The 24,857-nt window shown below is 48.2% G+C and overlaps 1 protein-coding gene across 1 annotated transcript; it reads right to left on the bottom strand.

Annotated features, from left to right (window-relative positions):
* On the bottom strand, positions 1 to 24,857 carry atp1a2a (ATPase Na+/K+ transporting subunit alpha 2a). The gene is made up of 23 exons (XM_088633889.1): positions 24,596 to 24,857; positions 19,012 to 19,107; positions 18,823 to 18,882; positions 16,615 to 16,818; positions 15,526 to 15,639; positions 14,464 to 14,598; positions 13,841 to 13,958; positions 12,300 to 12,568; positions 11,366 to 11,564; positions 10,152 to 10,261; positions 9,621 to 9,755; positions 8,538 to 8,727; positions 7,876 to 8,051; positions 7,179 to 7,315; positions 6,857 to 7,007; positions 6,215 to 6,383; positions 5,614 to 5,768; positions 4,846 to 4,969; positions 4,382 to 4,527; positions 2,834 to 2,964; positions 2,284 to 2,385; positions 572 to 663; positions 1 to 204 (listed from the first exon to the last, which is right to left on the bottom strand). Exons 1-23 carry the CDS (start codon positions 24,605 to 24,607, stop codon positions 176 to 178), a joined length of 3,054 nt encoding a protein of 1,017 aa, XP_088490015.1. The 5' UTR covers positions 24,608 to 24,857; the 3' UTR covers positions 1 to 175.

The following is a 24,857-nucleotide window of genomic DNA, read 5'->3' as shown; positions in this document are numbered from 1 at the left end:
TTTGTATTTAGAGCATTTTATTTGGTGTCTGAATGAGAGACAACTTCAGTCTGATGTATATAAAAGAAGCCCTTTGTACACTCATTTAGATTGAAGATAACATGTAAAATGTTTTTTTTCCATGCCAGCTAATATTTTAGTGCACACACTGCTGACATCTTGAATTGATCTTCAGTTAGTAGTACGTCTCTTTTTCAACCCAGCCTGTTGAGAAAGAAATTGGATAAGGAGAGGGCAACTCGACTCCTTAATACAAACTAGGATGGATCTGTTAGAGCACTTAAGCATTTCTAGATGCGAAATATTTTATTTTAAAAGACAACCGTAATTTAGTTATTTTTAAAATGTTAATTTCTGTGGTGACTTCAGTGCAGATTTGGCTCATCTTATCAAGGTATTTAAAAACTATCTTAGAATCTTAACTGTATATTCTATTTCTCCAGTAACTTGGGGGGCACTTAATGACCCAATTAAACCAATTGTCTCAACTGGAGCGTTTCTATGAAAAAGAAATCAAGCGTCTTCTAGAACTCTTCTAGAATCAACATGGTGAATCAGAACGAAAACATACCCCCGGGATTCCTTCGGAGTATGAGCTTCCTGATCTCGTCGTAAATGAAGATGAGGAGACTGTAGGGGAAGGCACAGAACCACCAGGTGATTCTGAAATGGAGAAAGATTTAATCCCGTCAAATATTAGTATATGCACCTGAGCAGTTGTCTTCACCTGAAGGTAATCACAGGCACGACTGAGTCTGCATAGTAGCAGCGCTCCTCCCTATGAAGTTGATAACTGGGAGAGTGCCCCATTCCCAATGAAAATGGAGAATATTGGCATACCCACTTTACTAAACAGGAGGAAAAGTTTTTACCAGCGAACAGCCCCAAGAATACTTGAGAACATGCAAACTGGGGTGTCAAGATCCAAGAGCTCCGCAGACATACCTCCCAAGTTATTTTCCTTTTCATACCTTACCAGTTTGGAATCGCTAGTCATTTTAGTGGCTTGGTTTCAAAGTTCCCTCTGTACCACAAAGGGAGAACGAAGGCCAATGATAACTCATATCTCACACGGCCACTTGTCGATAGCATTGGTCAGTTGAAACATCTCTGCTCCATACTGCTTTACAGGAGAGTTGGAAGCAATTGGACAAGTAGCATGTCTCGCGCTGACTTCACAGTAGGCTCTGAAAGAAGAACCACAAAGCCCACCCAGCCCTGGGAGTGCTTGACTAATTGTAGACAACCACCTGGGCAATCACAGGCCTGTCACGTTAAAGCAACAGTGGTTGGATCACAGTGTTCATCACCAGTGTCTTTTTATGTACCAAAGTGCAGCGCATCTTGAATGGGTTTCACTATCAATCTCTGGTTGGCAAGTTTGCTGAGTGGCTTTTTCTTAATGAAATCATCCACTTGCAGCTACCTTAAAGTACGCATTGATATGGGACAGCAGAATGGTAATATAGAAAGTGCCATCAGATAACCAAAGTTTCACAACCAAATAAACGACACTTTCATGTAATAGTGTTTAACGTCATTACAGTGAATGTTTCGGTTTTACTCAGTTTGATTCAGTTGGGTATTTCAGATGCCTAGCAGTTACAAAGTAATGTTTTGGTACTTGTTGTCCAATTTCTGTTAGACGCAAGACATCTCTGTGCAACGGAAAGCTGGTATAATATAGTGAATTTCCAATCTGTTCAGGAAGTGGGAGTATGGCTTTTCAATTATTGTGTTCATTTTATCAATAAGATTTTATTATTAAATTTCTTACACTTAGCACTTTTCTGGACTCTCCACGCAGAGCTCTTTACAGATCATGGGGATCCCCTCCACCCCCACCAGTGTGTCCCCCCCAGGAGAGCAGAGTGATGAAGCGAGTTCAGAGATGGGGGTTATTAGGAGGCCATGATGGGTAAAGACCAGGGGGAAATTTGGCCAGGACACCGGGGTGACACTCCTCCTCTTTTCGAGAGACACCCTGGGATTTTTAATGACCACAGAGAGTCGGGATCTCAGTTTTACTTCTCATCGGAAGGACGGCACCTGTTTACAGTAGAGTGTCCCCGTCACTATACTGGGGCATCAGGACCCCCACAGACCGCAGGGTGAGCGCCCCCTACTGGCCCCACTAACACCTCTTCCAGGAGCAGCCTCAGCTTTCCCAGGAGTCTCCCATCCAGGTACTGGCCAGGCTCTGACTGCTGAGCTCCAGTGGGCTCAGTCAATGAACACTCACAGCAGCGTATGTTGGGGAGGAGGGAGATGGCGAAATCATACTTGAGCGGGTACATGCGCAGAGCGATATCCATCCCGGGGCAGTAGGAGAGAAAAGCCGCCAGCGCCGTCTCTTCGAACAGCCCGAAGATCAGGATCCGATTCCTGAAACCCAGAGAGTGGCAAAAATTGGCTCTCTTTTACGTAAATGTGAAACCACTCTCTTGTGTTCTTTTTTCCTACAAGTGGACGTAATAAATAAATCACACGGGGCCCATGGGGGGCCAGATGTTTCCTGTGAACAGCAGCAGAAAACCAACTGCCCCTGAAAGCTCTGTAGAGCTAACCCAAACCCTGATGCTGAGATTGCTCAAGACATAGGCTTCGGCCACACGAGCAAATTGTTGTTTGTGGTTTGTACTGTACCAAGCTTTCAGCCTTATGATAACTTCTGAAACAAAAATACCCTTAACGCTATCCAGTCATCTATCCATCAGATCATCCATTCATCCATCCATCAACATCTCCTGGGCCAATTTTGTACTCTGGACGTTTCGAGTGGTTTCTGAAAAGGCAGCCGTAGAGTACAGGAGTTTTCACCCGCATTGCTTACTTCATGCCCTGTTGAAAGACGGAGTTCCTGCGAGTCTTGCAGATGATGAGGTCGGCCCACTGCACCACCACGATGCTAGAGAAGAAGGCCGTGTGGCAGGTGAATTCCACGATCTTGCGCTGCTCGTAGGTCTGTGGTGAAAGGGGAGTTATACACGATTATACAACCGGGCATTTTATTGGAAAAATCTCACCTTCCTTAAGGGTACAATAGTAGTGATCTGAACCCCATGATCTTCATGATGGTGAATCCAAAGCCACTACTCTTTCCTCCTGCTTGAAAGGAATCTTTCAGCAAAGCTGTCCTATCTCGGTGTCCTTTGGATCAAGAAACTTGCTGGTTTTTATTGGGAAAAATCTCACCTTAAGGTACGCTGGGCAAACGTTCGAGGTCAGATTCTTCCACCAGGGGGGTACCTTTAAAGCGGAGACGACGGCACCGAAACATTTTGGGCGCGCCCTCTCTTTAAAGCCCTGGCCAAATACGAAGACTGTACGTCTAGTTAAAATTCAAACTGAATTAAAAACTACCCATCCCAGTTAACATGGCGGTGCTTATGATCCTTGCGTTTAACCAAGGAAACGGGGCGAAAAATCAGTCACATGACTTTGGGGGTTTAGAAAGATTAACCTATCGGCAACAAAGCAAACTTTCCTCAGATGCATGATCATGGAGATGATGCCACTACTCTTTCCTCCTTCTTGAAAGGAATCTTTCAGCAAAGCTGTCCTATCTCGGTGTTCTTTGGATCGAGAAACTTGCTGGTTCTCAGTTTTCTGCTCAGACGCTATGACTGAGAGTGCGGTAGCTTTGATGTGAGACTGGGCTAAAAAAAATGAAAGAAGCCTGGTTCTGGAGCTCCTCGGTTACATTGTCGGCACTGGCTGTCATCGCCACTGCTGTAGAACTGTAATAGAATGTCAGGAGAGGTTTTCTCATTCACTCAGTAAGGTCTTTATTCATATTGCAATATGGGAAAAAGCCATCACCCGTCTGTGCAGAGAAGTGAAGGCTGATTCAAAAGCAAGCAGGGAGAGCCCTTGTTTTATATCTTTTTTTAAGCTGATGCAACACTTCAAGGACAGGCAGTAATTTTCCATTCCTTATAGGTTTCTGCTTTAAGCAAAGAAGAGCAGTTATTCAAATAGTTTCTCATACTCCCTTCTTCAAGCAGCAGAGATAGACATTATTAAAACATCCCGTGCCCTTGACGAGCTGGGTGCTGTCACACTTTGTTCTAAGTATTCGGCTGCTTCTGCAGCACAGCTCTGTCCGTCAACAACATTTTTAGGATAAAACACTTTTTCTCAGTAACTTTCCATTACGCTCTCTATTTCTATATAAAGCTACTGGACTGTATACACAAAGGGTTGCAATCCTGGTCATGAAGGTTGAGTGTGGCTGCAGGTTTTCTAGCTCTCCTTAAAGCACCGGCATCTGAAGAGCTGGCTGGATTAGAGGAGGGTGTTGTTTCAGTGAAGCCGTTGCTTGACTCTCACGGCTCCCGGTCCCTGCCCACTCGCTTGCCCCCCCCGGCTCCTGACTCACCCACTCCTGCCCGTAGCTATCCTCCACATCGTTCCTGCTGCGGTCGTCCCATTCTAGACGAATCCCCAGGAGCCTCGAGGGCAAGAAGCCGTTCTCCGCCAGGATCACGAAGTAGGTGAAGAAGCCACCCAGAGCCTGAATCATTCCTGGGCAGAGGGGTCGGAAGTTATCTTTCACTATTTACAGTTATCAGAGTGGAGGCGAATCTCTTTGGTTAGCGTGGGACAGACCTAGAAAGCACTGCAACGTCCCAGCAGGAGCGGTCGCACACTAAGCCCTTCCAGTCTTTTACGTTGTGGGTCTAGCGGATGCACCAATTTCTAAACAAACCGAGCAAATTGGCTGGCCTACTGCACCAGTAGGACCCAGGAGAATCGGCGCAGGAAAAGAGGCTGCCGTCTGGCTCAACGGTCTGAAGATGAGTGAGCAGGAGCATGAGTAGAGTAAGCAAGGTCTGTCCTCACCGATTTGCCCGTAGGCCATGCTGATGAGCCGTTCGTTGACCAGTTTGTCCGTCCTGGGGTTGCGGGGCTGTCTCTTCATGATGTCGCTCTCTGCTGCCTCGTACGCCAGGGAAATGGCCGGGACCTGTGAAGCGTGTGATTTGTCGATGACAAGAAAACAGAACACGCTCCGGGGGGCAGGAAGTGAAAGCTCACAGTGCTTCGGGAGCTCAGTCTCATGTCTCATGTTTTGATATAGGCTCCTGTACAAATCTTAGTAATGGGAAAAATCACTATGGTAAAAAATGGGGACGAATTCTCATGCAGGCATAGGGGTAATTGTAATTTCATAGTATTGGCTTTAATAAATTTGCTAAAATTTGAAATATTCTGATCGCTACACAAGTAGCGCCCAATCTGTACGTACAAGTCCACTAGCTCGTTTCAGTAAAGCATTAATAAAGTGTTAAACATCTTAAGTAGACTTCGAATGAACATCCTCCCACGTTGGAGTGAATTGGTGAGTTGGTGCGCCCGGAAGTGGAACTTGAGTATTAATATACCCATAATGCCTCAGTGCACTGGCAGGCAAGTATAATCTCTCCCTTAATCAAAAGGTTAAAACTTGAAAAGTAGGCTTAGATTAACCTTAATCAGAATTTTGGTTGGACAATTAAAGGAAGAGTATTATGGTACATCTGCCCTGCACTCCTGTTTCGGAAAAGGAATCCCATGTTAAGAGGTGTAGGGGAGAATATGTACAGTTGTGCAATGTTGCCTCATACCCACCATGTCAGTGCCCAGGTCAATGCACAGGATAGTGACGGTGCCCAGGGGCAAGGGGATGTTGGCGATGATGAAGAGCAGGAAGGGAGTGATCTCTGGGATGTTGCTGGTCAGAGTGTAGGCAATGGACTTCTTCAGGTTGTCAAAAATCAGGCGACCTGTGTTGAGCCACAGTAATGTCAGTACCTGCTTTCTCGTTTCTGGAGTTGGACCAGCGGGTGTGAACGTCACTTTTATGAAGGACTACAAACTGTCGACGAAATGTCTTTTGAATCTGGCTGCATAATACTTCAAAATTTAAAAGGTCAATCAATCTTGGAAAATGTCGCCCTCTTGTGAAAAGAAAATGAATCGCATGGTACAGTAAGTAAGCGAACTGAGGAAAATTGCTTTATGTTAAAATTTATGTTAAAATCATTTCTCTCTCTCTTTGCAAAACCCGGAAAAAGTGCGCAGGGTAAAAATGGGAAAATGGGAATGCCAAAAGGGTTAAGTAATGATTTTACAATTTTGCTGAGGCAGGAGTGTCTTTGCCTTCGGTGATCTGAATTCAAGGGTGCATTGTGGACATCTGGGAGACGGACTCCGAGATGCCTTCGCATACCTTCCTCCACTCCGGTGACGATGGAGGCGAAGTTGTCATCGAGGAGGATCATGTCGGCGGCCTGCTTGGAGACGTCCGACCCGGCGATGCCCATGGCCACCCCGATGTCGGCCTTCTTCAGGGCTGGGGAGTCGTTGACGCCGTCTCCTGTGACGGCCACAATCGCCCCCTGCCGACACGGATAAGGAACATCTTCTGATTGGCAGCAGAACCAGCATTTCAGACATGAAACCTATATAGACAGCTCATCCATGCAGCGGTTTCCTGTATGGACACAGTTTCAACAAACTACACATTTGCACTTTATGTACCCTGTACCTTCTCAGACATGTCTATGTCTACACTGTCTATAGCATTGTCTTGTCAGTGCCTTGTCTGTATTTGCACCGTAGACCTGGAGAACGATATCTCGCTCCTCTGTATACTTGTATATGGCTGGAATGACAAATGAACTTGAACTTGATTTAGTGCATAACTGCTGACCCCGACCTGGCAAGCATTAGTATTTAAGTGTGTCCGAAAGCACCTTTCAAATCAATACCATATATCTCTAATCCAGAACTTGCTCCCAGGTTTAAGATATTTGATTTTGGTTGTTAACTGGAAGTTGTCGATAGCAAAAAAAGCCTGTCAAGCCCCCACCTGTCTCTGGCAGCCTTCTACGATGATGAGCTTCTGCTGAGGAGAAGTGCGAGCGAAGACAATCTCCGTGTGGTTCTTCAAGATGTCATCCAGGTACTCAGCGCTCATGTCCTTCAGATCAGAGCCATGGACCACACACGCCTTAGCATCCCTGCAAAGATAACAAAGCTTCTAGCTGAAAGGTGCGCAGGTTTGGCCCCAGACAGCCCTCCCCTCCTCTTTGCTATGTAAAAACCCGCAGCCAGATCCTGCTGTCAGCTGAAAACCAGCAGATATTTACAAACGAGAGGAAACGAGGCCTGGTCCAATGCCCTGGTCTCACCTCGGGTCGACTTGCGACAGAGGAATGTTCAGCCTGTCGGCGATGTCTTCCACCGTCTCATTCCCTTCTGAAATGATGCCCACCCCCTTGGCGATGGCCTTCGCAGTGATGGGGTGGTCCCCGGTTACCATGATTACCTGTCAACAAGAGCCACGGCGACGACACGCGCTCAGATCAGCACTGCCTGGTGTTTTCATCGACAAAGGGTTGGGGCTGCCTGCAAGGAAGTCAACTCGCAGACCGCTCAAGCTCTCGATTGGCCAGGTTTGATCAATACTCGCCTTGAGTGAGCCCTCGGATTAATAAAACTTGAGATTAAGGCGATGGAGCCATTCCCCATTCCCCATTGATGTTTCTATTTTATAGTCGTTTTTTATCATGATCTACAGAGAGGAAAGCTAAGCCTCCAAATTGGGTAGATGCTGATGAATTAGGTCATTAAACATAGAAGTGGAATAAAACCTCTGAGGGTATTGAAGGTATTGAAGACCTGGAATTGCACGTCACGGGTTTAGAAGAACAAATCGCAGATGCTCTTCCAATGATTAACCTAACACCAACAGGTCAGCAAGCTGGGTCCAGCTGCTGGGCGTAAATTTGGACTGGAAGAGTCAGCGACTGTTTGTGGGTTTTTCAAGCAGGGCTCGGCGAGTCGGGTTCGCGCGGCAGCGGCAGAGGCGGTGGTTGTCACCCGGACCTTGATCCCCGCGCTGCGGCACTTGCCCACCGCGTCTGGCACGGCTGCTCTCGGGGGGTCGATCATGGACATCAGCCCCACGAAGCACAGGTCCTCCGTCGGGAAGTTCACGTCTTCCGTGTCGAACCTGAACCCACGCGGGAACTTGTCCGGGCTGAGGTGATAGTGACAGAACCCTGTACGGCACGGAAAAAGAGGAAGGAAGCAGCATTGATCATGCAGTGGGAGATAAAATTGCTATTGCACGGTTTTAAAGATATCATTTCCCATAATTTTCCATAATTCAAACTACTTTTGTAATTCAAGAAAGGCGATGGGTTGATATAAATGATCTGTATATCTAATGTAAATGTAGCATGTAGTTTCTTGCCAGTGGTATTATTTTGCTTTGATCTGAATCTTTAACATTAATATATAAAAGAGCATTAGATACACAACTGTCATGGAGTCAGAGGAGGAATTGTCACAAGAGACACCTGTGTTGCACATTGCTACCCAGGCAAGAACTAACAATGTGTGTCTCTACTTCTTTTCTGCTGGTTCAAAACACGTGAAGCATTTGCTCTGTCATGTGTTCCAATGATACTTTTCTGAAAACTTCTGGCATATGAAAGTACTTTTCAGAAATAACATGCTTGCCAAATAACCCTTTGTGTCCTCACCCAGTACCCTCTCTCCCAGTCCTCCCAGTTCCATGTAGGCGTTTTGGAAGGCATCCTTCATGTCCTCATCGAGTGGGACCTCCTGACCCTGAATCAGGATGGTGGAGCAGCGGTCCAAGATCCTTTCGGGGGCTCCTTTCATCACCAGGATGTGTCCTTTGGGGTTATCCTGGAATTCGTGAATGGAGAGCTGCAAGAGGGACGGAGAGGAAGTTTAACAACAGATGAGCTGCAGGTGGTCAAGACGCACCAGGAGTCCTCGCTAACTTCCCACCCTGCGAATACTAAATCCCACCCTTGTCAAAGCATTCCTGTTTTGCTTCATCGTTAACTGTTTTCGATTATTTTAATAAGCATTCCCAAAGTCTGAAGCTGGGGCCGCGTGGTGATACAGGGGTTCGCATTCCTGCCTTGCAGTGCTGGTGCTCTGGGCTCAGTTCCAGACCTGGAGAGCTGCCTGCATGAAGGTTGGATGTTCTGACCTCGTGTTCACATGGGTTTCCTCCGGTTGCTCCAGTTTCCCCCAACGGTCCAAATTGCTCTTAGCCAACTGGCTTCTGGGAAAAATCGGCCCTGGTGTGAGTGTGTTTGTGTCTGTGTGTTCCCTGCGACAGACGGGCAATCTGTCCAGGGTATATCTTGCCTTGCGCCTCTTGTTTGCTGGGATTGGCGCCAGCTACCCCGCAACCCTCAACTGTTAAGGTGTGGTTAGAAAATGGAGGGATTGATGGATGGACAAAGCTGAGATTAAAGCTGGTTCGCACCTTCCGAGAACGTAGTTTGCCAGGCTTGTGGGTAGGTAATCCGAATAACTCAAGCGAGTAAATCTGAGCTGGGTTTAAGACAAGGCAATGGGATTGCAGCCCTTGAGCGTTATTTGCAGTAGGACTCTTATTTTCTCAGAAGATACGGCTGAGGTCAGGAGTGAGACTGCTACAAGATGTCATAAAGGGGTTGGTGAAAAGAGGGGCTCGGGTGTGTGGGGCACGGTCTTTACAAAGGCAGTGATGGGGGGTCCTTACTGCATGTGATTACTGCCCGTGACCCCGCCGCCTCTTTCCTGCCTGATGACTGTGTGCTGACCTGGTACTTGTTGGTCGAGTTGAAGGGGATCTCAGCCACTTTGGGGTTGTCGTCCCTCATCTTCCGCACCGAGCCACAGGACAGCTCGATGCACTTCAGCAGGGCGGACTCGGAGGCGTCCCCGGCGGTGTCCCTCTGCAAGAAACGGCCGCAATTCAGAGGACCGCTCTTCAAGGGCCGATGTCTGGGACCTGAAAAGATCTCAACCCTCCGGGGTAAGATCTCAAAAGCCTACCGTTGACCTTCACAGAGAGACCTTTTAAGGAGCCTCTAGCAAACGGCTTTCAATTTTTAAGAAGTAGGTTGATTATAACGAATAGTTAGTGTGCAGACACTATTTTTTGCTTCTGAACTGCAGTTGTGGCCGCAACTATGAATGTATTCCCGTGTGAAAGAGAGCAAATCATTTAATATTTACAAGGAATCAATTTGATCATAAAGTAAGAGGTTATCCTGGCCCCCCACTCCTCCGCTAGACGATTTCCCACCCGAAACTCGGCGACACTTACGTGTTCCAGCAGGCAAACGCACCTTAAGTATCAGCACGTTCTCTTGACCTGGTTTGAAGGTGGCTCGGTTGCAAAGACCAGAGATGTGAGCCAGAGCCGTCCAGGTCGGCGAGCTCTTGTCAAAGGTTGAGCCTACAGGGGAAAGACAGAGGCAGGGTTCTGGGTCAGAACATATCAAACTGGGTTTGCATCTCCGCGAGTCTACTGGTCTCACACTGCCCCCTCACTCCCCAGTAATGCCCTAAACTGCCCCACACAGCCCCACACTGCCCCACAATACCCCACACTGCCCAAAACATAGGTTAGAACATCTCAAACTAGGTTCGCATCTCCGCGAAACACCAATCAAATGGACCACATTTCAAGTGGAAATGGACCACACTGACACCAGTGTACCCAGATGTAATGTCCTAGATGCTGTGCATTAAGTGATGCCGGGTTAACAAAAGGACATAGCCAGTGTAAAATAACTGAGCAATTACCCCTTATGAGTATAGCTAGGTTTATAACAAGGGGAGCAGACAAGAACACATGAGTTTCTACCAACTACCAGGACCTTCTAGAGATATATAGTTTATATAGTATATTTTATATTATGTGCAGGGAAACGCTATTGGAAGACTTCACTATTAATAATAAGAATCCTAACATTTATTAGGGAGTGCTTTTCTGGCCACTCCACTCAAAGTGCTTTACAGGTAATGCAGAATCCCACTCCACCACCAGTGTGTCCCCCCACCTGGATGAAGCTCCAGTCTGCTCACACACAGCAGCTCTCAGTGGGGAGGAGAGCAGAGTGATGGAGCCAGTTCAGAGAGGGGGATTATTAGGAGGCCATGATGGGTAAAGGCCAGGGGGAAATTTGGTAAGGAAATCAAGGTAACAACCTTACTCTTTTTGAAAGATGCACTGGGGGTTTATAATAACCATGAACAGTCAGGTGTCTTTGGACATTTATGTCCCACCTGGAGGTGTCCCTGTCACTATACTGGGGCATTAGGACCCACGCAGACTGCAGGGTGAGCGCCCCCTACTGGCCCCACTAACACCTCTCCCAGCAGCAGCCTCAGCTCTCCCAGGAGTCTCCCATCCAGGTACTGGCCAGGCTCACACTGCTGGGCTCCAGTGGCCTGTCAGCTGTAGCTGCAGAGTGATAAAGCTGCTGGCTCTTAAATGCTTTTTTTTCTGCTCGTTGTCATGTGGCATCTCTTCACAGCTCCCATGGCAATCAGCTACCTGATTGGTCCTCTGTGGTGTCCGCCTCATAGATTTGATTGTCGAACCACATGTGGGCGACAGTCATCCTGTTCTGTGTGAGGGTGCCCGTCTTGTCAGAGCAGATGGTGGAGGTGGAGCCCAGCGTCTCCACAGCCTCCAGGTTCTTCACCAGACAGTTCTTGCGAGCCATGCGCTTGGCCGTTAGCGTCAGACACACCTGTCCGTCAGGGATGAAAAGATACAAATATCAGGAGCCACAGGTGAACTCCCCATGGAGCCCTTATCTCTGGCCAGGTTAAGCTGCAGGACCCCATGACAAACCTTAACTGTCACGTACAGTCAGTCACTATGAAAGTCATAGCTTTCATAGGAACAAGTAAAGGTTTATTCCCATGCTGAAAGGAAAAGAAAAGAGACACAACGTTTCGGCTGTGGAGCCTTCTTCAGGTGTCACCACACAAGCTCCACAGTTGAAACACTGTGTGTCTTTTCTTTTCTGCACAGAATAAACCTTCACCTGTTCCTGTGAAGCCTACGCATGCTGTCACAGCTCCCCACTCAACTAGCTTCTGTAGGTCTTTCTTGCTTCTGATCGGACAATAAACTGAATGTACGTACAGGTCTTGGCCACAAGGGGGAGACAGTTTATTATCATTCCAGCTGATGGATGGATTGTGAACGTTAAGCCTGTACTTGCTATACTTAGGTCAGCTGACTTTTCGGTGATCTAGTTGGACGTCTACTGCAGCTGATGTGAGCTAATAATTTTTACAATCACTTGGAATAATGCAGCAAGCTCAATGCTAAACAGTGCAAGGCAGGCAGAAGGTTTGTCCTTCTCACTTGTAGAATTGCACTTAAGCCGATATTCTCTCTTTCATGCAAGCCGGCAAGAAAAAAGATTTATCTCCTCTAAAGGCAGCGGTGCGGGAAGGGAAACGGTTCTGCTCACGGTCACAGTTGCCAGAAGCCCCTCGGGCACGTTGGCCACGATGATCCCGATGAGGAAGATGACGGCCTCCAGCCACGAGTACCCCAGGATGAGGGACAGGGCGAAGAAGCTCACGCCCAGGAAGACGGCGACGCCCGTGATGATGTGGATGAAGTGCTCGATCTCCATGGAGATCGGGGTGCGCCCCACCTCCAGCCCGGAGGCGAGCGTGGCGATGCGGCCCATGACCGTGCGGTCCCCGGTCGCGATCACGATTCCCCGGGCTGTGCCTGGCGGGTGGGGGAGGGAGGCGGTCAGACGGCAGAAACCCCACCCAGCCCTGGCCGCTCCTCACTGGTTCTAAGACGTGGGCATTCTTCAAGAGGCAACCCTTCAGCTCCCTTTCTCCTAGAGCCCTTTGCATTTGCAACATGATTAACAGTAGGATCAGATCAGATCACTTTAGTGGCCATATACTGTACAATTTCTTGCATCAGGAATTTGTCTTTTCACAGACCCCAGCTTGCTCTCCATGAGACACACAGACTGGAAGAGAAGCTGGGGGTCAGAGCGCAGGGTCAGCCATTTATACGGCGCCCCTGGAGCAGCTGGGGTGAAGGGCCTTGCTCAGGGGCCCAACAGAGTAGGATTCCACTGCCAGCCGCGGGATTTGAACCGGCAACCTTCCAGCCACAGGCTCAGATCCTGAGCCACAGTGCCACTGCTCCGCCCTGTGGAGGGGTATGCATGCCCAGTCGGCATTTTTAACTGAGCCTTTCAGTTTTCTTGTCTAAGCCCTGAGCTCCATATACAGTGGATTAAAACGTTTTAAAAGTCAAGTGCCGCTCCTCCCCTCTTCCCTGTGAGTACAATCCCACTATGGCAAAGGAATGCTTGTTCTTGGCAAGCTCTGGGCTTCTGTGGGCAGATCAACCCTGACAGCGAAGTTATAAATACTGGAGTTGCGCGGAGCGCAGGAGGTGTGCGCTTGGCACGGTCTCTTGTGATCAACAGGGGGGAAAAGGAGTTTTCCACTGGCGTTAAAAACAGCTGCAGACGACGAGCGTCGTGGCGAAATGCAATTGACTGGTAGATTGCAATGGCTGCTTTGTTTTCATCAAATCGGGTTTGTGACGACAGCTCAGGAGGGGTGACGACAGCCAAGTTCAATCAGACTTGGCCGTCAGTATCAACTATCACTTCTCATATCCTCTCCTAAAACTACGTGATCCCCATCTCTCCCTTCGCGTACGTCTTTTGCATCCCACCTCCACCCCATCTCCACCTCTGCAGCTGCCCCTGGGTCACTCCTCCCTCTGCCTGGGGGTCCCGGCCTCCTCGTCCTCTGGCCAGCAGCTCAGCCTTCAGCCAAGCGGGTTAAGCCAAATTATCACTCCATAATCCTTTCATGACGATTGATTCTTGGGTTTTGTTATTCCTAGTGAATCGGTTTAGCAACCGCAAAAAAACTCTTCCACCCCCCACCCCCCCCCCCACACACACACTGCTCCCCTGTAGAGGAAGAAAGAAATCTCTGGATGCAATATGTTGTTGAAGTTTACCTTCCACGCAGTTGGTGGAGAAGAAGGCGATGTTCCTTGTTTCCAGGGGGTTGTCGTGAGTGTATTCAGGGGATCGGGTCTGAGGCTCGGATTCGCCGGTCAAGGAGGAATTATCCACCTGAAATGGACCAGACTACGTCATGGCTGCAGGTGACTCAGTCTGCTGTCTACCAGTACCTTCGCATCCATCCGTGTGCTTGTCTGCCCTTTTCAAGAGAGCCATGCTTGACTTTGGATGATACAAATTGCGCCAGAATTGTAGCCACTGGTCCTATTTTAGGTATCCTTCCCCACTTAGACTTAGCTTTCCCCCACTGGCTATGAAGAAGACAAAGATAAAGGCCTAAAGTCAGAGATTTTAGAACCAACTATCATAATCATGCTAAAATGCAAATCCTTCCATCCATGAATCCGTCTAATCCAATACAGGTTACAGGCTACAGTAGCTGGAGTCCAGCAAGGGCACAAGACAGGATACGCCTTTGATGGAATGCCATTGCGGGGGGCACACAGACACAGTCACGCACTCACTCACACCAGGGCCAAGTTTCCCTGGCGCCAATTCACCTACCGGTATGTCTGTGGACTGTGGGAGGAAAACAGACCCAATAACAAAATTTGACCTTGCAGCCATGTGAAGAGATGATCCGAAGGTCAGCTGGGATCCGGTCTCCACCCTTGATCTCGACTAGGTCCCCCAGAACCACTTCTTCTGCATTGATCTGAAGCTTCTCTCCATCCCGGATTACCAGGGCTTGCTGGGGTACCAGAACAGCATGGGTTAGCCGATTGGCATTTATTTATTTTTTTGCTCCTGTTGCTGAATGCAGCACAGTACATTCATCTTTCTGATGGCATCATGAGAAAAGCAATTGAACCTACTGACTGATCCAGCCGTCTGAGACATTGGCTTGCTCGTAAATGTCAAGCTCAGCTCCAGACCACGCAAGGGTTAAGAATGTTTCGGCCTAACTCTTGCGTTTGTTTTCGGAACAGATTGCTTGGCTGTTAGGGAGAGAGTCAATGTGTGAGACTGAAACAGATCCCTCACTGTTAAACTATTCAGAGAAGATATTTTCCAGAGCGCATTGTTCTTTGTTATAAATATCATCAGTATAATGGAGAGGTACTTGGCTCGGCTGCAGAATTTGAATAGTTTCCATTAAATCCCAAGGAAAAGTTTGTTTACTCTCCCGCTTGTACTTGAAGCTCTGTTTGAAGGATTTGCTAATGTGTCAGATAAGTACATATGGAAGATGAAAGATCAGGAAAACGCTTCCCCCCGGAAAATAATCATGAACACAAATGCATACAAGACAAGATTAAGCAATGATCTTCGAGAGCTGCAAAAATGAATGCATCAATTCCCATTGTCTTATAATACTCATGCTGACCTTTGGAAAACTACACAGACCCATCAATTAAATCTGCTTTCCTATTGCATCTCTTGAGCAAAGCATCCATCACAAAGCACTGTCAACTACAATGCCAGAAACAATTCACCTACAACAGAAGAAGCTATAAAACAGTGCAAACACATAAAAAACTACATACTGTCTCCAGAAAAGGAACAGCTGCAAAACTAAATATATTTCACAGATCCCCATACATGGAAATTTTCATACATAAGGATGAATGGCATTAACGTAACAATAGCTGTCCAGGGACAAAGCAGTGCCAGATACCTGAGGCACCATGTTCTTGAAGGAGTCCATGATCCGGGAGCTCTTGGCTTCCTGGTAGTAGGAGAAACAGCCCGTGATGATGACGACGGCCGCTAGCACCACCCCCAGGTACAGCTGAAACAGAGCGGACAATGGCAAAGTCAACCAATATTGACCTCCGGACACTAAATAACCACTGGTCACGACTGGTGACCGGATTTCAAACCAAGAAAACAGCACGACGAACAGGAGAAGAAATTGCCACTCCCTTTGACACACACCTCCTCGAGCCCAGTCAGTTCGGTATCGGTCAGTGCTAGGAAAGAGCATTGCATCGCCTGAGCATGATCATTCCAAACTCCTGAGTCGTGAAAGCTGGATCCTATATTTCCCGTTCACCTGATCGGGTTTGTAGTTCATTTTTAATTGAAATTGCCTCCACCACTTAAACCTTGGATTTTGGACCCTGAAACTCCCTCGGGCGTCGTCAGATTTTTCCACAAGGTGGATGCGAGGGTGTGCTCTGCAACTTCAAACGTGGAAGTTCACAAAAACGAACCACTTTCAGCGATCTTAACGGGGGAAACCAGGACAGTTAAGAAGCAGCATCTCCCTTCCTGAGTTTGGTCAAGTTTCACCTTTGACCTCCCCCCTGCCTCATCGGTCACACTGATCATCGAAATGGAGCCGAGGAGGAGAGGCGTGTGAACTCCTTTCTTTGAGGAAGTGAGTCCCGGAGCAGGACGGAACCACGGCTGAAGTTGTTCTCCGCCAGCCGTGACCATTTTCGAAAGGGAAAGAGCAGCACCGCACACGCCACAGAAGAAACGTTCGACTTCCGAGCGCCGCCGTGTGGAAGGGGCTCCCGAGAGGCCCCCGAGGCCGTTGCTGGGTGGTAACCAAACCAAACAAGCCGCCGGGGCACCGTTTGTGAACTGGATCCTAAATATTCCAGCGGCTCCGTGATATTCCGGCTCGGCTCCCCCGAGTGGGGATGCCAGTGAGTATTACTTTAAGGGACATGGCAGCGGGTGGGCTCGGCCTTATCAGGGAGGGGGGAGCCTGTGTCTATTAATAGGACCCTCGGAGAGGACGACTGGTTGGGCTCACGTTGTCGTTGGCCGGCTCATCCTCCATGGCCGCCTGAATGCTGTAGGCCAGGAAGCAGAGGATGGCCCCGATCCACAGCAGGATGGAGAAGCCCCCGAAAAGCTGCCGGCAGAACTTCACCCATTCCGGGGTGGTGGGGGGCGGGGTGAGAGCGTTGGGGCCGTCCCGGGCCAGGATCTCCACGGCCTGGGCGGTGGTAAACCCCTTCAGAGAAGAACAGTAGAAACAGGCCGTTAGACGGGGCACAGTATATCCTCGTGTGAAGATCACGGCTGTTCGCGCAGGAGGGGCCGTGGTTCAACGTGAGCTGTGTCACTGGCAGGGTAAATCCAGAGTACGAACATGGAAGAGCTGAGGGTGTGCCTTGGCCTGCAAATTTACCGCGGTGCGGTTTTGTGGTGGAATTGGGCAGGGGGTGGTTGACATGAGAAATTTCAATTCAGGTCCTCTCAGGCAAAGAGGTGTCAAAGCTGTCTAAGACTGCATATGAAAAGTGCGTATATAATTGTAAAATACTAGGGGAACAAACGGGAATTTGTGCCTGTGATGTAAGGCTGAATAATGGTGGTTTCTATGTAAAATGGTTTTGTTTTGTTCTCTAAAATTAAAAATTAAAAAAAGAAAAGCTCAGCGCATCTGAGGCAGCTGTTTTAATCGATGTCGTCTGGTGCTCATTTCAGCTCAGTGTTGTAGGTCACAAAACGGTACCCTTGACCATTCACAATGGACACAGGGAACTTCCCCAAGTGCAGCTGTATAGAAATATATCTCACGCTTCTCAGTATTGTCCTATTTTTACATACAGAAATCACTGAATTTTCTATGACAACTTACAACAAACACTGGGATCTTGAGAAACTCCCTTATCATTGAGGAGAGAAGCTCTTACAGGCTGGTGCTCGACTGCTACTCTTTCGCCACTGTATGCAATAGAGGTCATTTACAGGTACATCACAGACAGTTGGGAGTGTTGTAAATCTGTCTCATGAATATAGTAACTCACACCAAGCACATTTTATTTTGTGATAATCTGAAAGTCCTCTGGCCTTCTTTATTTATCAAACGTCCAGGATATCTACAGTACTCAGTTAGATGTCGTAAGAAGGCCAGGTCTATTCTCAAGGCTCCCAGTCATCCTCCTCCTACCATCTGGCAAGGTGTATCGAGTCATTCGGTCAAAGACCAACCGATTATAGAATAGCTTCTACTTCCAGGCAATAAGATTGGTTAAACAGCCAAGCTGCAGTCACTATCAGCAAACCACCCTACGTGGATATGTAGTATTTTTATTGTATTTGGCATGCTGTATATTGCACTTTGTGGACATAATACATTGTATACACCTTGGACACAGAGCAGTTCTATTCATATTGAGTTTTATTTTATTCAATCCTTATTGTGTTATTTATTGTGTCATTTTATATTGTAACTTTTAACTCATGTCATGTTTTATTCTATTTCCTCCGGTGAGCTTGTGGGAAAAAAAATCATTGCCAGCAATTACTGCTGTACGCTGTATTGATGTGTGCTTGGTAAATAAACTTTAAACTTTGATCTTTTTTACCAAAAATGACTCAGTATGCTGGCCAATGATAGATCACATAGGCTTGGTGGCCTGTTTCCACTGCAGGATTGTCTTGAAGCTTCACACAAAAGAGATCTGGGTGTTTGTGTAGAAGTAACCGTGTTCTTGCCAAAACAGTGTGTGTAAGCAGTAAAGAAGTAAGCAAACTGCCTGGGTTACAGGGCCAACGAACCCAGGAGGTGCAGAAACAACAGGGTGGTGCGGTGGCTCTGTGGCTCAGGATCTGCGCCTGTGGCTGGGAGGTTGCTGGTTCATATCTGCGGCCGGCAGAGGAATCCTACTCCGTTGGGCCCCTGAGCAAGGCCCTTCACCCCAGCTGCTCCAGGGGTGCTGTATAAATGACTGACCCTGTGCTCTGACCCCAAGCTTCACTCCCTGTCTATGTGTCTCATGGAGAGCAAGCTGGGGTCTGTGAAAAGACAAATTCCTGATGCAAGAAATTGTACAGTATATGGCCACTAAAGTGATCTGATCTGATCTTACTGTTAATCATGTTGCAAAAGCAAAGGGCTCTAGGGCCCTGTCTGTGTGTCTCATGGAGAGCAAGCTGGGGTCTCTGAAAAGACAAATTCCTAATGCAAGAGATTGTATAGGGCCAATAAAGTGATCTTCTCTTATCTTACCCGAGACAGATCCACTCCATATCTTCTGCCCAGCTCATCCAGGGTTATTCTGTGGTCGTCCTGTAAGAAAACGGAGAAGTGTTTATCTCCTTCGATCGGACCTATGGATGTGGAGCAAGGCGTACGAGGAGCCACGAGGGGATGGTCAGAGAAGCAGAGGTTTCAGGAACACCAAGCGGAAGGCCTCACCAGCGACACCTCTTTCTTCAGTTCATCCAGGTCCTTCTCCTTCTGCTTCTTCTTCTTGTCCCGCCCGTTCTGGTTCGGGGTGTGATCGCGGCCCCTCTGATTGCAGGAGCGGCCGTCAGTCCCCACGGGGTTTGTTGCGAAGGGAAGAAAAAGAGAAGAAAAGGCCAAGAGGAGAGTCAGGGGGAGCAGGGTGAAAAGGGGCCGTCTACGGTGACTTGGCCACTGCACCTGCCCAAATACCAATCATCTGCTGTACTTTACTCAGCGTGCATCCTAATACAGAACCTACTGCCTTTGAAATGCAGTTCCCGTGCTGCTACAGCTAACTGTGTCCAGTGAAGTTGACTCAATAGAGAAAATAATGTCAATGAAACAGCATAAGGAGGCAGCGTTAACATACTGGAATAATACATACAAATTGACACACAATCAATAATAGTGACAATCACACCTGAAGAAGGCTCCGCGACCGAAACGTTGTGTTTTCTTTCTTCTTTTTTTTCAGCAGGGAATAAACCTATTACTTGTTCCTTTGCAGCCTACGCATGCTGACGCAGCTCCCCACCTGAACTACTACAATCTGATCATTATTGCGGTGGCTCTGTGGCTAAGGATCTGCAGCCAAGAGACCTGCCTTGTGAGGGTGGAGGGCTGGAGACCCATCCTGGTTTATTTCAATCGATCCGTCAGCAATGAAGATAATCCATAAAAAATATATAAAAAATAAAATCGTACGTAATATTAATTATATAGTGATTATAACTGTAATAAGTATATGTCAGGAATATTATGACATTTATAAATATATACGTAAGACATTAATAAATATTTAAGTAATATAATTATATTATGGACCTAGTGTAAATTCAGGCTGAATGCTCTTTCTTTTGTGACCCTTTATATTGTGTTCTATTGATATCGCGGTCAACGCCCTTAGACCACACTTTGTCGATTCTTTCTCAGGATTCAGTCTTACGGGATAAAAAATAATAATAATAATTGTAAAAAGTATTAATGAATCAACTGGCCTAACTTTTGCACATGCCACCTTCGCTGTTGTTGTTTTTTTCAATCGGTGAAATCCAGCAAATAAATAGCACTTGTGCATTAAAACGGACGGAAATGCGTGTTCGTTCCCTGCGGAGGTTGTTAACGTCTTTTCACTTGGAGATTCTGTGAAACATGCAGTTGAAAACTTTTAAACACCACTGTATACTTTTCAGTGGCTTTTTGTAAAACTGCGACATCTGTGACAGCGTGGGCAGACAAGTTTCTTTCAACCACATTTAATTAGCTCAGTTGTCACTTCTTGAAGCGCGCGAGCTTCCGTTCTCGCCATCGTTTTTGGTTGTGTTTTTTTGTTTGTGGCATTTTCGTCAAAAAAAACAAAACATTCCTGCTCGGCTGTCGGTTGTGTTTCCTGACGAAGATGAAAAACGAGACCGCGGGCGTTTTCCTTGCGCTCCGCGCGGCGCGGAAACGAAGCTAGAGAGACAACAAGTCCTTGAGCCCTTGATAATAAAAAACACCCCCCGGCTGTAAGCAAGCCCCCAGGTTACCTTTGACCTGCCAGTGTCACCAGCAAAACAAACACTCCTTCCTCAATAACAGCAGAGGAGTTACCGAGTGTGTGTTCAGAGATGCTGGGATTATTTATAGCCCCTTAACAGATATCTATCTCAACACACCACCTACTCATCTTTCCTCACATTTAAAACTGATACTATAGACTTAATCTAAGTGGACCTCAAAAACACACGTTTTTATGAACGAGCTGCTAAATATGATCTCAGCTCTCCCCATCCACCCATCGCCCCCTCTGCTACAGACTGGGACTCTGGCCTGCAGGAGTGTGGCCTGGCAGATAAGGCATCAGGCACGGTTTTGAAAGACAGGAGGCACTTCTGCACATACGCGCTCTTCCTGCAAAAGTGGACCCGCCCACCGTTCTCCATAACCCATTATCTATTACAGGGAAGTTCATTTAAAGGCTGAAACCAGGAGGCAGTGTATTTTATCCACAAGAGCTTGTGGGAGGCTGTGGGAACTGCTCTGAAAGGCCGGGCTGTTCCCGGTATCACTGAGCTATCAGCAATCAAGCTCTCTAGATGGGCTGAGCGTTTGTCGTTATTTTTTTTACATTCTTGTGTCCCCCCACCCCCACCCCCCCTTGGCATCTCAGCAAACTCCCTGGCCGACTTGGCTGGGTGGCTCAGATTACAGCAGCTGCCAGAGACAGAGTGACGCGCTGCAGGGAAGCATTAACTCCTTCTGTCCAGTTTCGCACGAAGCAGCCCACACATCAGACACTCACGACATTTGTGTGTGTGTGTGGGGAGTTTAAAAGCGAATTGAAAATAAGATCTGAAAGCGAGTTATGAAAAGGTCTGAATGAAGGCCCATTCACAAGATTGAGAACATCATCAAGGGTTCAGTGATAAGCGTGTAGTTATATCTTAGCTCAATCACAATCTTAAAAGAGCCTCCCCTCCCCCCTTATCTGCTCAGCTCCTGCGCGAATGTGAAACTTTCCGAGCCGCTCCCGATGCCTGTGTTCCCTCGTTGCGATAGATACAGTAACCATTGTGCGCAACAGCTGCAGTCACTTAGGAGTTATCAGTCAGCTATAATCCCCAGTGGCTGGTAGCAGTTAATTCAGTTCTCGCCACCTGCTGACCTCTGCAATATGCCATCACGGGCCAATAGAGGACTCCGGGCAACATTTTCCGGACATTTTAAAAAGGATCTGCCGGAGCAAGCAAGCAACAAGCCCGGGATACAGGGATTTCGGGCACAGTGTGGCGCGCCAGCGGGTCCCGGAATCTCCGCCCCGCCCACCTCGGAATTTGAGAAGGAGAAACAGATGACAGAGCGAGTCAGTGGGAACGTTGGTTCTGCAAGCTGCTTAATGTGTGACTACTTTTGGGCAAGAGGGGGTGTCCTGGCCACATTTCCCCCTGGTCTTTACCCATCATGGCCTCCTAATAACCCCCCTCTCTGAACTGGCTCCATCACTCTGCTCTCCTCCCCACTGAGAGCTGCTGTGTGTGAGCAGACTGGAGCTTCATCCAGGTGGGGGGACACACTGGTGGGGGTGGAGGGGATCCCCAAGGCCTGTAAAGAGCTCTGAGTGGAGGGTCCAGAAGAGCGCTAAGGAATCATTCTTTTTCTATGCTGACTGATAAGATGAGACTGTGCATAAGTCGTGCTCACAAGCTCTACTTGTGACTACTTGTCATTTACAGACAGGTGTGGGAATAATTACTGTGCCTGAACGCAGGCGCTCACCTATGAGCTGAGACTGAACGTCACCGTCCGTTGCTGTCTTTGCAAGATTATTTCCATTCTTTCTTGCCAGTTTCGGCCGGCACAACATACCGCAACCTGACTTCCTGAAAAGAAAGGGTGACGTCTTCATTCAAGCTCTAGAACTTCTCTCTTCGTAAAAATGCCGGGTGCAAGTGTGGGAGACCACTGTCTGCTCCTCGTACGACGGGCATTACGTAAACTGTGATTGCACACGTGTGGGTGCCAGCTTCTCCGCGCGAGGAGCTGTTTTCCCTGACGTGACGTCACGTGACGGTGACGTCATCACCCCACCCCACCTGCCCCACGCGTAGCAGGGACCTCAGCTGCCTGGGCTGGGGGAGATCTCCTTTAGCTCATGCGGCAGGTTCCCTGTTCGCACCCCAGGTGTTGCGGGAGGAAACGGGCGGGCGGAGAGCACGAGCCCGTGCGGAAACGCGACGGTCACAATGAGAGTCGAGCGTCGGGTGATGAGGCTGGAAGATCCCCCACACGCAGAGGTCAAGAGACCAGACGCTCGAAGAGTAACCCCAGAGATCACTCCTACTCTTCAATCTCTGAGTTTGTTGCCTACGAAGATGTCGTTCGCGACTTTTAAGGCTCGGCGTAGTCTCAGTTCAGTTCCTTTGCCGTCTGCACAAGTGCGATGAGACGCTTATCTGCATGTGCGCTCCGACAGCAAGACATGAAGGAGATGGCACACGTTAACACAGAACAGCTGCAGCAACACCAACAAAGTTGGGTATCACACGACTTGAATGCCAGTCAGCACAGGCAGTACGCAACTAAAAACATCAGAGAGGTCGAGTCGAGTGGTAGAGGTCGAATTCAATAATCTGACAGCGTGTGTGAAGAAACTGTCTCTAAAGCTGGAGGGAAGTGCCTTTAAAATGCCTTTAATCTGACTCCATCATCCATCTCTGAGCTCCTCTGTCTTATGACCCCTCTTGTAGACTCTGTCCAGCTGAGGCCGGTCCTGTGCTCACTGTACCCAGGACTAAATCTTGGACTTTTGGTGACCATGCCTTTTCTGTAGCTGCTTCCTCTAACTCTTCGAGAGAGAAACGCACTGATTCTCTTCAAATCTAAACACAAAAGTCACCTTTCTGCCAGGGGCTACGACCAATTGCCTTGTTTGGTCTTGTTTCATTGTTTTGTACTTTTCAGTGTACAGTGTTTTTTTATTTCCTTTGTGTTCTTCTTGATCACTGTGTACACTTCTGTTCGGAGGGGTGCTTTATACATAAACAGTAATATTGTTAGCGGATCAGGCAGCGCCATGGACCAGACACGGACATGTTTAAATGAAGGATCATGGAGAAGAGCTTGGCCCCAGTGCAGGAGCTTTCCAGTTTCAACTGCATGACCGACAGACGCTTCTCGTACTTTGCAGAGCTCATTTCGGCTGGACGTGAGAGGAAGAGGAGCCCCCTTTTCTTTAAATAGTTCAGGATCAGGGCACCAGGCATCTCCCTAAACCTTCAGTACTGTACAAACTTGGTCACATACTGTACACATTCAGTCATCTGCTGATTTTAATTTTATCAGGCCTGTCAATTAAGAGCCCGTTCCCGTTCACAACAAGCACCTGAGGAACACAGCAGGGAGTTGCACTGGAGCAGTCTCAGTGAAGAGCCTTCCTCGGGGGTTCAACAACAGCATCCCATCCAGGATTTGAACCCACAACCCCCTCGCTGAAGAGGCACAGCTACCCCGGCTCGCTAATGGAAAACGTGATACAGCCGCCTCGTCGAATTACTCCAAGGGCAAGTCTGAATGTGCCCTAAGGTTGAAGACGCTGAGCCATTTGAATAACTTTGAGGTGTCTGAAAGATGTGGCAGATGTGGCAGATCTAAATAACACAGCAGATGTACAAAATACTACATTGGGCTGCTTCTTCAGGACTAAAATGTCAAGTTGAAGAACTACGGGGAAACTTTTAAAGCCTTTTCGCCTTCGAGGGCAAAATTAGATCTCCCCTTTTCTGAGGTGAAATTCCGCAGCCGCCCTGAAGTGGCAAAAGCTACACAGCTCGAATTTTGCCTCTCCCCCTCCTCAACCGCCTGTAAAGCCCCGCTTCACAAACCAACTGTTTCTCCCCCAGTTGGTGCATTTCACAGCCTCCTGAGCGTCGACGCTTCTCCAATCAATTTCCCACGTCCTCCCCCCCCCCCCCAACTCCGAAAGTGGTTATCCCCGAGCCCGCGAGAAACACGTGGGCGTCGCGGCGGATTAAAACTACGTTCCCGAAAAGAAGGTGGCCAGCTGCCCACTCACCTCTTTGCCCATCTCGTCCTGCCGTGTAGGAGCCCCGAGCCGACCTGCTGTGTTGCTTGTGCAGAAGAGCCGGGCAGAAAGGGGGGTCTCTGGTGAGCCGCGGTGAGGGTGACCAGTGGGCCGGGAGCTTCGTGGGAGTCTGCTAACCTTTGAGGAGAAGTGCTCAGTGCGCCCGGCAGTCCTGAGTCACAGCTAATCATATCTCTCACACATGGAGGAATCCAGTTGCTTTTTTTGGCCTTGACACCCCTCCCTCCCGCGC

The sequence above is a fragment of the Lepisosteus platostomus genome, chromosome 6, assembly GCF_059453375.1.
Source record: "Lepisosteus platostomus isolate fLepPlt1 chromosome 6, fLepPlt1.hap1, whole genome shotgun sequence".
Classification (NCBI taxonomy): Eukaryota; Metazoa; Chordata; class Actinopteri; order Semionotiformes; family Lepisosteidae; genus Lepisosteus; species Lepisosteus platostomus.
Note: the sequence above shows the minus strand (reverse complement) of the source record. Positions and strands in the feature narration are given on the sequence as shown.

Bases quoted from the DNA above. Each gene is read 5' to 3' on its own strand.
- atp1a2a (XM_088633889.1), bottom strand. The intron at 7,008-7,178 runs GTGAGACCAGGG...TTATCTTTGCAG, and splicing joins CTGTCGCAAGTCGACCCGAG to GGATGCTAAGGCGTGTGTGG. The intron at 2,965-4,381 runs GTGAGTCAGGAG...CTTTCACCACAG, and splicing joins ATAGCTACGGGCAGGAGTGG to ACCTACGAGCAGCGCAAGAT.